Genomic DNA, 14,016 nt, shown 5'->3' on the forward strand with positions numbered 1-14,016 from the left:
GAAATTAAGGGCTATTATAGTATAAAGGAAGGGAAATAAGAGAGAAAAAAGAAATAAAAAAGTAAATTAAAAAATAAAGGTTTTAGTATTAAAGGGAAAACTATAAATATTAGCAGGCTAAAGCTAGCTTAGTAGGTTAGTAATAGATTAAATTAGGTTATAAGGCAATATAAAGTAATATAAAGAATATAAATTAACGAAAAATATAGCTAATAAATACTTAAGATAAAGTTAATTATATAAAATAAAAAAGTTTTATTTAAAAATTAAAAAAGCCTTCTAATAAATAAATAAAACTATAATTAATTAAAAATTTTTTTACTTAATTAAATATATTTACTTTATAAAATAATAATTAATATTTAAGTAATAAATAATAATATTAATAATAATTTAATATAATTAAATAATTATTTTTTATTTTAAAAAAAAACTAAAAAAAAAATTAAAAAAAAACTTATATATTACTAATCTTACTAATCTTACTATATAGACTTATAGACTTATAAGTTAAGACCTTTAAAGCCTTAAGTTATAGCAATTTTCCCTAACTTATAAGCTAGCAGGTTAGGCTTAAATTAAACAAGCTGACTTAAGTTATTAGGAACGTTGGACTACATGTTCGTGCTGTAAGAGCCGCAAAACAAGGTTTCAATAGGGCGAGTTTAGTTCAATGGCAGGCTCACTTGTACACTCTGGGTCTCTCTGCCACCTCGCTTCGACCGAAGGTGCTGTAAAAACTGCTCATTCAAGTACCCTAAAGTTCAGCTCCAACACTTTCTGGATACAGATGCCGACTGGGCCACGTAGTTCTCGTTTGTTCCGGTTCCGCTAGACCTGATAGTGAAGGCGACGGAGAAAATGGAGGCATACTTGGCTACCTAGGTAGTTAGAGCCGAAACCACCAGGTCCATGATCGTGGGGTTGTTCCAGTGTTTGTCTTTTTCCACTTGCGCTCATGCCGTAGCGGATTTTGGCGATCGGCGTTTGTGTGGTGTACTAGGATCGTATGATTGTAAGCAGAGAACTAATGATCAACCTTATTCATATAAGCTGATGAAATACTCCGTATATCTCATGGTATTACTAGAAACAGAAGTCTTATGGATGAAGTCCGAATTGGGAATCAATGCACGTGAGGTCATATGACTCCAAATAGCTTAGACGAAAGCTTCTGTGATACTAATGATAGAAACAACGATGTGATGTCATGAATCAAGTGGCTTGGGTTGAGAATAAGGCTCCGCAGATTGAGTCTCGACCATAGGCAAGTCCGAATTCATGCCTACTCAGCACTTACATAACCAATCACAGCAACAACAACTGCTCGAAACTTTGCGACTATCTCATGCCAACTCTTTAAGTCTCTGAGCCAAAGCCAGAAATCCTTGATCGTCTTCCGTGATCCAGATATCGACCCATTCTTTGGCCTTCTGGTACCTTTCATCTTCTTTATCCCAGGCTTCCTCTTGGGGGCGTTCAACATAGATGGTTCTCAGGCCACAGGCTCTCGCGGCCTCGAGGTCGTTGAGGTGTGCTGCAACCATAGAAACTTCGTGAGGCTCCAGTCCCAACTCACGTGCAGCACCAGTGTATACGGCCGGGTTTGGCTTATACGCCCCAAACCTCTCCCCGGAGAGGAGAACCTGGAAACCCAGGTTTCCAAAATCGTTCAGGTCCCTAAGTAGAGAGACGTTGCCGTTGGACAAGGTGCTGGTTTTGTAAGTTTTCCCAAGCTCATGAATACCGTCTGAGGAGTCATCCCAAGGTGTCAAGCGATGCCAGACGAGACTCAGGGATTCAATCTCAGCTGGGCTGTATAAATCAGCTAGATCCCACGCCTTGAGAAGTTCGACTAGGCTGTCATGGTGATGCTGATCAATGGTCTTCCAAGTGTGCTTTTCCGGGTCAAAGCCTCTTGTGAACTTCCCGTATGAGTTCCTCCACTCCTGTGCGAAGCGGCCCCAGTCCTCTTCGGTGAGCTTCTGAACACGAGCTTTGACATCTTGTTTCAGGTCGGAGGAAGTCTTGCGATAAGCTCGAAGCGTGAGTTCATCGGTTACTGATGAGCGCCAGTTGACGACAGTCCCAAAGACGTCAAATGTGAGGGCTTTGACTTTACTAAGCGGCGAGATTGCTCCTGTTGACATTGTGAACTTTTGGTGTGGCTTGGAGTTTCTTTGTGTACTGTGAATAAGTTTTGATCTTATATTTGAGCGCTTGTAGTAGTCTTGTGTTGACAATAACCCTTTCATCGGTTAGTATCTACCACGCGCATTCACCTACAGTCGCCTGTTACGTCACATGATGCCTACGCCCTTCGTTCAACAGGCACAAGTATAATGGCGAGGTTTGCCGAGGTAATCAAATGCGGGAAAATGGGTATCGACTAATCGACGCTGAGTGCACTGCGAAAGTGAGACCGTAAGGTATGATCATTGAGCATATTGTTTGTGGTCACACAACAGAAATTCGAAGTCGTCTAGGGTATGCCAAGTCGACCTCGAAACTAAACACCTCATTGTCGTTCTTCGGGCGATGATTTGACCCTTCTTCAAACTCTGGTACTTGATCTAAAGGAGTGCATTACTATCTTGTATTTTTGAGCGACAGAATACAGTGTTCTTAGTAAACAAAGCGACGCTCCAGTGTTGTTGGGTGATATCACGAGGTTTGTTACACACCAGTTCATAAATTGAGGCAATATATCAGGCACAGCTACACAAGAGATAGGCAACTCTCTTCCGGGGGCAGTAGATATTATATGTTCCTGAAGAAAGAGATCAAAAAGACCTCAAATATCATGTTTCTCGCTGGCTCCTGGGCAATTGTACGCAATGCATTGCATCATGCATGCAGTAGATATCCCGTTCAATACCCATGAGTGGTAGGGACAGTAGAAACCAGTCACAAATAACTAATTTCACAGAGTAAAACATTACATGCTGAATATAGTGTATGGACATCGCATACTTGATTTATAGCCACTCCCAAGGTTTATCTCTCAGTTCCGAATTGACCCCAACATCCAATGGGTTGACATACATGTTTCCCCTATGACTACCACTGTAAACCGCCATTACCAAGTATCCTTATATATCAACCATCCATACTGGAACATCTAGGTTGAAAAAAGTAAACATCGGACAAAGAACGTGGTTAGAACAATAAGGTGCAACCTGGCTTTTGCAACGATACAAAACATCATGCAGTACTGCCGCATTGTTTGACGACGCCGCGTGATGTAAGTCAGGTTTCACGTCATTATAGTTCCATGTAGCTGTATTCGGCTCGAACCAGCAACCGATATCTCAAGCATGGTGGCCATATTAAACGGGTTTCATTAACGTAGCCGGTGAAAAGACTGACACATTTATTCTACGTGAGGTGTATAAGATTGCAACGAAATCACTTCCACCACGATGAAATAACCGGCAGACCGTGAATATGAGTTCATATCCGAGTATTTGTATGAAATAAACTTAGTAGCTTAGGCTCAGCTTGCGAGCTGAGCAAAAATTTGACCATTGCGTAAATTCTCGTCGTAGAAGAACCCCACGAGCTTCTCATAGGCCTTCACGCAGCAGGTAGAATGAGTGCCACATGAACTGCTGCCAGATAATGGGATTTTTATAGCAGTGTCTGTTATGGCTATGACCTTCAGCATATGCCTCGTCAACTTGGAAGCCTGGACGACCAGGCAGAAGGCTACCTGAGTGAGACTGCATTAATAAATGCAATAGCGATTGTACAGAGTATTACCGCGAAGCATCAACAAACGTATCCAGTAAGCCCATATGAGGGCCCTACAAACGTAAAGGTATAGCTCCTAGTTACAGAGTGGGTGACAACCATCTCCTTGTTCTGCCTATCCTCAATTATTCAAGGCTCAGATGAAATAGGGGACTAAATGCATTTACAACGTTAGCTTGCTTTATAAACTTGTAGCATTGAGGATATCTGGTGAATATGTGTCCACTCATTGATCCATGTACTGACCAGATAGTCGTAGGTAGTTGTTAGACAGTGAGTTTTATAAGATTTGAGGAGAAATCCTAGCAATCCCGAGCCTTCACAATATGACATCCCTAAGAGTTGAGTCTAGGAGATGGGGCAGTTCTCTCTAGGAACACGAGCGTAAGGCATTCAGATAGCAAAGCATAGCCAGCGTGTTACATAGCTATGGTATAAGAGTTTGATGACCGTACGACAATGATGCAGGTTTTACGCGAATGTCTGTGAGTTGTTTCCTATAGATTCATATGGAAAGGCCATGGGCTCATGAGTAGTCAACATGATATCCATGCACATTAGTTTACGCATGCTAAACCGTATACATGATCCATGTTGAACACGTATAAAGCACGAGACACCAAGTATCAGATTAATTGAACTGATTCTTTCTCCGCCGTTCAACGCTTGATTGCATCCGTGCCCCGAGGTCCGTGGATCATGTCTATTTGTTTTTTCCCCCGAGTCATCAGATCACGCCATAAGACAGAAAGTCGAATTAAGTCCAAAACTTCATGTTGTGTTGTTTTTGCCAGGGCCTAGATCTATCACCCCGAGATATCGACATGGCATACCAAATGAAAAAGAGGTTTGTTTTCATGAACGAAGTTCGTTGTAAGAAACCACATCTTGCATACGTAGTACATAATGTTACCGGCCGACAAACCAAAAATACAGCATCACGGAACATATCCTTGAAGTACCGCTGCATAACCAGCAATTCTGCGTGATGTGTAAGAGTCACTGCCTTCAGAGATTTTCTGTTACATCTTCCTTCTCGGAAATCCGTCTTTGTCTGCGTAGGGACTTTAGAAACAGAGTACAATGTATATACACCTTTATTCATATTCTACGCTTGAGTTCGTAACTAACTCGCCATGCAGCTAGTAATACGGCAGTGGCATTGCTGTTACGAATTCGAAATCAGCTTGACGGGCCAGAGTTGTGTGTTGAGCTCGTGATGTGTCATGGCTAGCGAACCGGTATCATCATTTCCACGGCTCTAGGGACCGTTGCGAAGCTGGTGAAATCTGGCCTGGCAAGGCGATGAAACACGGCTCTGTGAAGATCAACGACCGCACTTTGCTTTTTCTGCGGTGAGGCTTGGGTTTTTGACATACGAGCAAAACCATGTGAAACTCGAGAGGACCAAGCGTTGTGACTAACCAACATATTCTGGGGGAGGAGGTAATCAATACTCCCTAAGCGTTCTTTGATCCTATTGAGCATGTAGATAGACTACATGCTCCCGATGAAGGGGATTTGACCTGCCTAGCCTGCATGGGCTCGCCGGTAGGAAACCGAATACATGCTCTGTATAACAATGTGCGCAACGTCAATGGAACCGGACTGTACGGAGCATGTATTGACCCATGTTTCTAGCTGAACTCTCTATCACCCGGCAATGAAGCCGCATGTTTCATGTGGTAACGCGGCGCCGTCTTAGCGCGTGAACCACGGGGGATTTGCAGGAACGAACGAACCATCCTATCGGCGCCATGAAGCCTTGGGCTTTAACCGAGTTAAAACCCAAGACGTAATACGGCAAGTAAGTAAGCAGGTAGGCAGGCTAGGAAGAAGGATTTTGTCTTTGAATATCGTTTCCTCCAAAGAGAACGCCACATTATCGATATCATCTTGAACATGAGAAGAGCTGCATAACTGGTGAGAAGAAAAAATGGCAAGGCCGATGACGGAGCACACTTGACGCATCTCATACCTAGACTCTGAGCTGCTTTGTTCATCAAGGTGGAGAGGCTGCCCTCAACTATTGAACCACCTAGTAGCGGATGGGGCAAAGTTTAATGAGGTAGTCTGTACGTAGAAGAGCGTCTGGGTTCTACAAGTCCAGTTTTCATCAGTAGGTACTTCCATGCATGTTCGTAGGCCGTTGATAAAGCCATGAGGTAGTGCGTTTTATACGGCGTTCTAGTCAACATTGAAAGAGAACGAGATCATCATAGAAATGGCTTGTGCTTCTGTCTCTGGCTCTGAATCGATTGACGGCCTGCTTTTGGAAGGCAGATGGTGACCGAAAGAGAGTCGGGAAGAACGGAGCAGCTGTTCGGTAGTTCATTGACACAAGGCTGATCTTTGCTCTCATGGGATTGGCATGTTTCTCGTCATGGAGACTCCATTTTGTGAGAGAAAAGAAAAAAAAAAGGCGTTGATGCCTAACTGATTGACTGTACTCTGTAGAACGACACGACATAGAGTAACATGGACAGACGCCATTGACCTCGATCAAAGCAAACAGTCGCGATGAGAGGCTGGCCTTCGTTTCCGACTATTGACCGTGAATGGGTCTGATAGTGGTAATAAAAAAGCTTGCTTTTCAGAAGGCAAGTAAACACCTTAATCAAAAGTGAAAAGTGGAGCGGAAGCTGGGGCCTTGAGCAGTGGTCATCTGGGGTGCAGCTCGGTAGTACATACAGATAGGTGTCTCCGTAGATTGTTTTACATGCTGTGCATGCATCAGATTGATCAGACGCTTGCCAGGCGGTAACAGTAGACAAATGCAATGGTTTGCAAGATGCAATAACTCATGAATGAGAGGAAGAGCAAAGCTAGCTCGGCGATCGAAGTTGTTCAGGTTTCGTCTTGATTGAGGACGACAGCCCCCACTTTCACGAGCAGCCTCTGGGCGTTGAGCAGGGGCATGATTTTCGTCTTGACATGTCGGTAATTCTGTCCAGAGATACATGAGCTCTTGTAAGTACTCGCCCCGACCAGTATAACTCCAATTGTCAAACTGTCAAACATGTTTGCATTTGCACATTCAGCTAGTTCAGAAGAGGCGGTCGTAGATTAGCCACTTGGACAAGTGACGCCTGTCCAGATACGCAGCATCATTACCGAGCCCGTGGCCTTGTTTGCCAGTTTAGCCCTAGAAGGAGTGGTTCGTGCATTGTTCGTCCCGTAGGCCAGGAATCTTCGAGTACCAGGTGTTGGACCAGGCGTTGGCTTCGATTAGAGCTATATTGTTAGCCTCGGAGTAAATTGCGTTTACAGCGTTGCCTTGCCTCTGTGCAAGCATAAATCAGAATGATAGATCATTAATTGCTCACACTGTTAGTTTGTATCACGTATCTTTTGGGCCATAGCTCAGAAGCCGTTGCACAGGAGGGGAGTAGGAAACTTCCATCCTGTTGAAGGTCAACGGCTCCAGCGCCAGTGTGGACATCTTGGACTCGAGAAGATCTGAGTGTGGCCAGGGATCGGATACGATACAGCTCCGATCAAATACTGTAGATAACTGCTCACACAGTACCTCTGTAGGATCACCAGCATTCATCATCGATGAGAAGAGAGAAGAGATTGGACATCCAACAGAAAGCGTGGAACTCCTATTCAATCATTGGATGTCCCTGGAAATATGCAGGGCCGATATTGCGGCGCCACAGGGGGCCCCCTAGGTCGTGCATTAGCTTTCCCGGGGAGGACTCTTTAGCTCATCATAAAGGGGGGCCCGACGTTGGCCATGTCTTGATCAATTAGCGGGGTTCAGCGAAATGTGTTAATGAGAAGTTATTATTAGGCGAGAGTAAATGAAATTTCCCTTCCTCTTTGCGATTTGTTGTTTGAGGCTTGAGCTGACTTCCTGTGTAAAACTTGCATCTACGGAGTACCAGTTAAGTGCATTGGGGTCATTTGTACCTACCTACGGAGTAGATTGATGCAGATCACCTTCCTTCCCTTTGCCGGCGTTGAAGTTCAATACCGGACACCAGGTACCTATCACGTCGTACCGCTCCTGCTAAATTGCGTGCCAGTATACCCGGGGAACGTATTCAAGGCAGGTACCGACCTCAGTTTTCAAATTATGGAAGAGCAGAGGCACAGCACTTGGAAGGGAAAGTGAATTCCGATATTAGTAGGCAGTAGGCACTACCAACCTTGGTCGTATCAATTTTCCATAACGGAATTGAAATGATATGATGGAAGGCCTCAGTCATCAAATCCCTCAACGGCCGGCCCCTCCTTCAGGAAATAAACGTTGTTTCAACGTTAGCCCTCAGCTGCATCTCATCAACTTGAAGCACACTCTTCAACAAATCAATTGTCTTCACCTGCTCGTTGTGCTCCCCGGGCCCCAAATCCGTCAGGCAGGCCAGGATGTAAATGTGCCAGTGGAATTGCAGTCAACTGCAGGCTGCAAACCCTGCCCTGCCTAATCACCTTCACAAGTTCACAGTCGTCGACCAACGTCGCTACGACGTGCCTGACCAGGATAAATTCTCTTGGGACAACTAAGCTCCATTAGGCCAGGTGACCTGGTAGGGACGGGTCGAATCGAGAGAGGCGTTGTCCACCAGTCTACGGCACGGAATGGTCTAAAGTCGATTATGAGCAAGACCAGGCTATACCGTTTATGTTTGTTTAAGCTGATGAGAAAAGCCACTTGGTACCAGCCTGCCAGGCCTGTTGGTCAACATTGCTTTGGACTTTGCGAGGGACTTTGATCTGAATTATGAGATATTGTTGGAGGTCGACGTTCAAGACTCGATTGCTCACATATTGTTGGTCTCTGAAGCAAACACCTCCTTTTCGGCCTCACACCTCTTCCGAATGTATCCCTCCCTCATGAAGGCCTCTACGTTGACACTGTCACCCTCCATCTTCCTCGTCAACCGATTGACTCGGATTGAGTAAGCCTCGTTGACCCTTAATCAAAGACAACCAAGTCCGATTTCTCGGGCTCTGTCTGGAAACTCCACCTCCCGTCGACTATGGAGTACTAAGTGGACCATTCCCTTTTTTGCACAAACTTTGCCAGGCCCCCATGCTTTCGCACCAGCCCGATGCTGGCCTGTCTTGGTGAAAGGCCATGTTCCTTGTCTACTTGTTCCTCACTCGCCGCTGTCACCTGCAAGGCTTTGCTTTCTTGTCGTAAGCCATTGGCCTGGTTCAAGTGAACGCCTCAGAAGTGGACACCCAACAAGGATATGGTCTTCTGCGCCCGCGTGGGCTTAATCACACATTTGGCCCTGGGGATAATCCGCGTCACTACCACCTCCTACCTTGGGGCTCTCGAGATTCTCGATCATCCATTGAGCATTTCTTATCTTTCCTTCCTCGCCGTCATCCTCGTGTCCTTGTCTTTTGGTTTATCTTAGTTTCTGCTTGTAACTACTCCGGTTCTTCTAACTGCTGGTGCTGGTACTGGCCTGGCCTATGATATTCTCACTTTCATTCTTTGCACCAACTCAACCTACGTACGCTACTCAAATTTCTACGGCCTATCATCAGTCATTGATTGTGCTTGATGCCATGGCATCGCGTTCGTCTCCATGCTTCTGAGTGGGCAACACGGCTGATTCAAAACGGCAGTTGCTTGCTTATGCTGTAAGTCAAGACACGTTTTGAGATAGATTGTGGTACTCGGCGCCAGTTTCAAGTTTTTCCCGCTGTCGCATGTTTTCCTTATCTGATTTTCGAAAATCTATATGTTCATTCGAGTGTATCGAGTATGGGATGGATGACCCCGGCTAATATGTACATTCATAGTGATGGTGAAATTCACTTTGCGTGAAAGACAGCATTGAGACTATTTCTGTCAATCTTTGAGCGCATTTCTTTCCTGTCACAGACACTCCTTATTCCATTCCGAGAGAAAACATCTCCAACTGTGCACCGGTTTGCACGCGTGCATCCACAAGTCGCTTTCTACAACAGTCTTTGAAAGGGGACTTGAGAGCACCAGTCCACCTTGTTCTGTGAATTCATAGGAGTTTCTGAACGTCGCTAGCTGCAAGGCTACAGCCTCTACTTTATCATGGGCGTCTGGGAAACAGATGACGAGTATCTCAGTGGCCCGGCTGCTACTTCGCTGCCTACACCTCTAGATACTCCCTATCGAACTCCATCGAGAGCGTCGAAGAGGTCCCGGCGCTCGGTCACACCACCTGGAAAGGATTCTTCTACAGCTCAGTTACCAAACGAGACAGGTTCCAAGAGATCCTCACGAAATATTCCAACCGACGAAACCATCAGTATTCTCGATCCTCGACGCTTCACACCAACACTTCACGCCAACCTCGTCTCCGAGATATTGTCTCTCCGCCGGGACCAAGAGGAGAAGACCAGGCAGATTGAAACCCTCGAAGCATCTCTTCATGCGGCAAAGGAAGAAAAAGAGTCAGTGAAGCAAAATCTTACTGAAACGAGTAAGGAGAGCAGGTCGCTCAAACGACAACTCTCCCTTCTCGAGGGTGGATCGTCCTCTGCAATAGGAGAACTTGCTCGGGAGAGAGACGAGGCTGTTGACTCTGTCGCTGATGCGAGAAAGCGTCTTGAAGCCGCCCAGAAGAAGATCCGGGTTCAGGAGGAGGACTCACAGCGTGTCCACGAACTATGGGCACAAGAGAAGGATGGCTGGGAGGATGAGAGAAGGAAGTTCGAGAGACGCATTCATGTCGCAGAAAGCCGCTTGAAGACTGTGCTTGATGAAGTCGCCGCATATCAACAAGCCCAAATCAGTAATGCTCACGGTGGTGCCAATCATGGGACAGGCAACGGCCATGATAGTGAAGTTGAGGATAGCGGCCGGGAGAACGATGCTGCTAGTGTGAGGACCATGAGTATGACCAACAGCATTCGCTTTTCCATGACAAGCGGCACTGGCATAATGAGGCTGAATGGAAACTCTCTCGCTGATGAGCTCAATTTTGATGACGAGGATGAGCAAAGCGACTTTGACGGCCGGGAAAGCGCAATGTCAAACTACGCAACCTCATTCCACACCCGCAACCTCAGCCGCGACAGTCCAGTGAAAAGGTTCCATGCTCGAAATCAGAGTCTGGAGAGTATCAAGAGAACTGGAAGTGTCACTCGGGGCAGGCTTTTCATGAACCAGTCAGTGCCTGAAGCCCTGGAAGACGAAGAAGACGAGGGGAAAACCGCCTCAGCACCAGTTTCTGTACCAAAAGTTTCATACACTGACACAGGGATCCAATACTCGCCGCCACCTTCACCTAAGCTTCCTCCTGCGAAACCTGCAACACCCGAGCCCCGTGCTCCTGTCAAGTTACCCGAAGTCGAGTGTTCGCCACGTGGTGATGGTGAGATTGAAGCAAACCAACGTCGGAAGCGTGTTCACCCCCCTCTCAACATTGAGCCAGCAGTAACTCGACGACTCATGGTCTCAAGCTCTGTTCAGACAACGGAAGAGCCATTGCTGCCTCCGACCCCCAAGACGCCCAAATCACCTACTCGGCCACCACCACCGCCGCCAGTACAGCCTCCTGTGATCGACAAACCCTTGATGGTCACATCTTCTACCCAGACCGAAGGCCCACCCATTCGCCCACCACCCGCCATTCCACCTGCTCTACCATCACTCCCCCCTCTTGCAATTCCTAGTATTAGCGTCCACCCTCCTACCAGTCGGCCTACCACACCTAAGGAGCCGAGATTGCCAGTGCTTTTCAAAGATTTCAGTTGTCAAGTTGCCCTGCCCTCTTCATCCTCTACATCCGAGGCAGCGGTACAGACAGAAGGCATACAGACTGACAAGCGAATGGCACTTCTCCCACCCCATCTCCAGCCCTCTGCCATTTCCTCCCGGCCTACCTCACCAAACCCAACATCTGGGGTGGAACCAACAAAAAGCTTCACGCCTGTTCCTGGTAATGTCCCACCACGGAACCCGCGTCGACTCAATAGGCAGAGTTTTAGTGATCAGCCTTCGTCGCCCATTTCTCTTCCTGAGGATGACACCCTTCATGATGCTTATCCTGGCAACAACGATGATGGCCCTCTCTCCAGCCAGAAGGCCCCAGTGCGTCGGCCGCATCGTTTTAGTAGCCTCTTCGCTGGCTTTGATGGAGGTAGCTCTGATGAAGCAGACGACTTTGGTGATGTAGACTTGAGTGATTTGGAGTACCGGACTGCATTGTCTGCCCCGCGTCCCAAGTCTATTTCAAGTCGTCCTGGTAAGCGCAGCTCAACTGGCACGACTGAAACCTACGGCACGATCCCCACGTCCCCTGAACAGATTACTATGCGACAGGGTCCTCGTGTTACCACAGAAATTCATCACGCTTTTACCACCAAGCCTGGAAGGGGCTTTGAGAAGGGTCCTGCTGCCATGCCATCCAACCGGGCTAGCGTGATGCGCAAAGCTGCGATGATCCAGAATGGAATTGCAAGTCATCAGGGCCAAGGACGGGCGAGGAGTCCAAGTTTACCTGATAATAAAAATCCTCCTCCATTCCCGATCCCCACAAGAGCCAGCTCTAGAAACGTGCCTCCGAGTGCAAGTGCTCCAAGCGATGGTCAAAGAAGCCCAACCCGAGGTGATTTCTTCCAGCGTCGTGGATCAGGACGCGTCTACCGGGCAGGAAGCGTACGAAAGGTCAGGTCTGCCGCTGCATTACCGCGAAACCACAGACATCGTAAGCAAGGCAGTCGATCTTCACCTCCGCTGTCTCCTTCTACTGAGGCCCCTGAGAGCCCAGGCCTGCCTCCGCTGCCTAAGAATGATATCACGACTCCCCGCACTCGGGCTCGACATAGTGGCCAATTTAGGCATCAGCATAAGCTTTCTACCAACACTGACAACACATACAACTCTTTCAATACATACAATACTGGCAATACGCTCAACACTTCCAGCACGGATCCGCCCTCCAACCCGAGCAACCCTCAGAATACGAGCGTAGTCGATGCCATCGCACAGACCATGGTTGGCGAGTGGATGTTCAAATATGTCCGCAGAAGAAAGTCTTTCGGCGTTGCGGAGAGTAACGGCAAGGACGATACCGGCAACGATCGCCACAAACGATGGGTCTGGCTTGCACCCTATGAGAGGGCTATCCTCTGGAGTAGCAAGCAGCCATCCTCCGGCAGCGCCTTGATGGGTAAGGCTGGCCGAAAATGTAAGTTGCTCCCACCAATTCTATGACTGATACTAACAAACACAGTGACTATACAATCTGTTCTCGATGTCAAGGATGATAATGCTCCACCAAAGGGAGTAGCAACAGTGTTCAACCGATCAATTCTTATATTGACACCACAAAGAGCTCTCAAGTTCACGGCAGATTCTGCTGACCGGCACTATATCTGGTTGACAGCTTTGTCATTCCTTGCACATTCATCGCAGGCAGTCCCCGAAAACATCTCTGCACCACCGCGAATACAGCAAACGCCACTGCCAGACTTTGAGGCTCCTCGGCCCAAACTGAGACGGGGTGGAATTAGAGACTCTATCCGTCTTGCCAAAGGCCGAACGGTAGGCCCTCGTGCTGGACCACCTAGTGTTCCAAGTATCCCCAGCGCGCCATCTTCACAACTAGGAGATGCCACTAGTTTTCCTGTCACGGAATCTGTAGGAGGATTCTCAAGTACACACTCTCGAGAAGACTCGAGAGATGCTGCAGAGCCCCCATTCATACCACGTTTCCATGATAGGAACCAAGGAAACCAGGTAAACGCTCACGGGCGTAAGAGAAGCAACACAGGCGGCCACGTACCGCCGCCGCTCTCTTTCCGGGGATTTTCTGGACCCATTGGGGGGGTTGGTCATCACCAGTCCACCAATAGTACTGCTGGTAATAGCACTGGAACTGCAGGTTCTTCTGATATCTATCAGTCGCAGGCTTCGAGTAACGGAACTTGGGCAATGAGCCAAACAGGCTCACAGCGAACTTCTGAAGCTTCTTCACGGCCAAGTAACTTCTTCGATGCTATTGGTACTGTGCGAATGGAGGCCTTTATCAGTCCACTGGCATTTTCTCAGTTCAACGACTATCCGGATGAACAGGATGAGTTCCGTCACTCACTTCGCAGACGGAGTAAAGAACAACGAAGACGACAAAGCCGAAGCAGACACCGAGATAGTTATAACTCTCGCAGCACCCGTGCAACACACGATGACTATTACCATGGAAGCAGAACTGCTGGGGAGGAGGACTATTTCCGTGATGATCCCTTCAAGGGGTTCTAGCATCCATTTAATTCAGCACAGTAGCCACGACGGCAATTATCACTTTCATTTTCTCT

The 14,016-nt window shown here is 47.2% G+C and overlaps 3 protein-coding genes across 3 annotated transcripts; 2 read left to right on the plus strand and 1 right to left on the minus strand.

Annotated features, from left to right (window-relative positions):
- Positions 1 to 558: 558 nt before the first annotated feature.
- On the minus strand, positions 559 to 2,360 carry FVEG_02836 (hypothetical protein). Its single transcript, XM_018890347.1, has 2 exons — positions 2,300 to 2,360; positions 559 to 2,248 (listed from the first exon to the last, which is right to left on the minus strand). Exon 2 carries the CDS (start codon positions 2,148 to 2,150, stop codon positions 1,347 to 1,349), a length of 804 nt encoding a protein of 267 aa, XP_018746644.1. The 5' UTR covers positions 2,151 to 2,248; positions 2,300 to 2,360; the 3' UTR covers positions 559 to 1,346.
- A 6,826-nt stretch (positions 2,361 to 9,186) lies between these two features.
- FVEG_02835 (hypothetical protein) lies at positions 9,187 to 9,312 on the plus strand (the record flags this gene model as incomplete). The annotated part of the gene is made up of 1 exon (XM_018890346.1): positions 9,187 to 9,312. The coding sequence occupies one exon, from the start codon at positions 9,187 to 9,189 to the stop codon at positions 9,310 to 9,312; it is 126 nt and encodes a 41-aa protein (XP_018746643.1).
- A 475-nt stretch (positions 9,313 to 9,787) lies between these two features.
- Positions 9,788 to 13,986, plus strand: FVEG_15137 (hypothetical protein; the record flags this gene model as incomplete). The annotated part of the gene is made up of 2 exons (XM_018904245.1): positions 9,788 to 12,890; positions 12,936 to 13,986. The coding sequence occupies 2 exons, from the start codon at positions 9,788 to 9,790 to the stop codon at positions 13,958 to 13,960; spliced, it is 4,128 nt and encodes a 1,375-aa protein (XP_018746642.1). The 3' UTR covers positions 13,961 to 13,986.
- Positions 13,987 to 14,016: the final 30 nt, after the last annotated feature.

This window comes from Fusarium verticillioides, chromosome 5 (genome assembly GCF_000149555.1).
Source record: "Fusarium verticillioides 7600 chromosome 5, whole genome shotgun sequence".
Taxonomy (NCBI): Eukaryota; Fungi; Ascomycota; class Sordariomycetes; order Hypocreales; family Nectriaceae; genus Fusarium; species Fusarium verticillioides.

Coding starts and splice junctions, on each gene's coding strand:
- FVEG_02836 (XM_018890347.1), bottom strand. CDS start 2,150: ATGTCAACAGGAGCAATCTCGCCGCTTAGTAAAGTCAAAGCCCTCACA.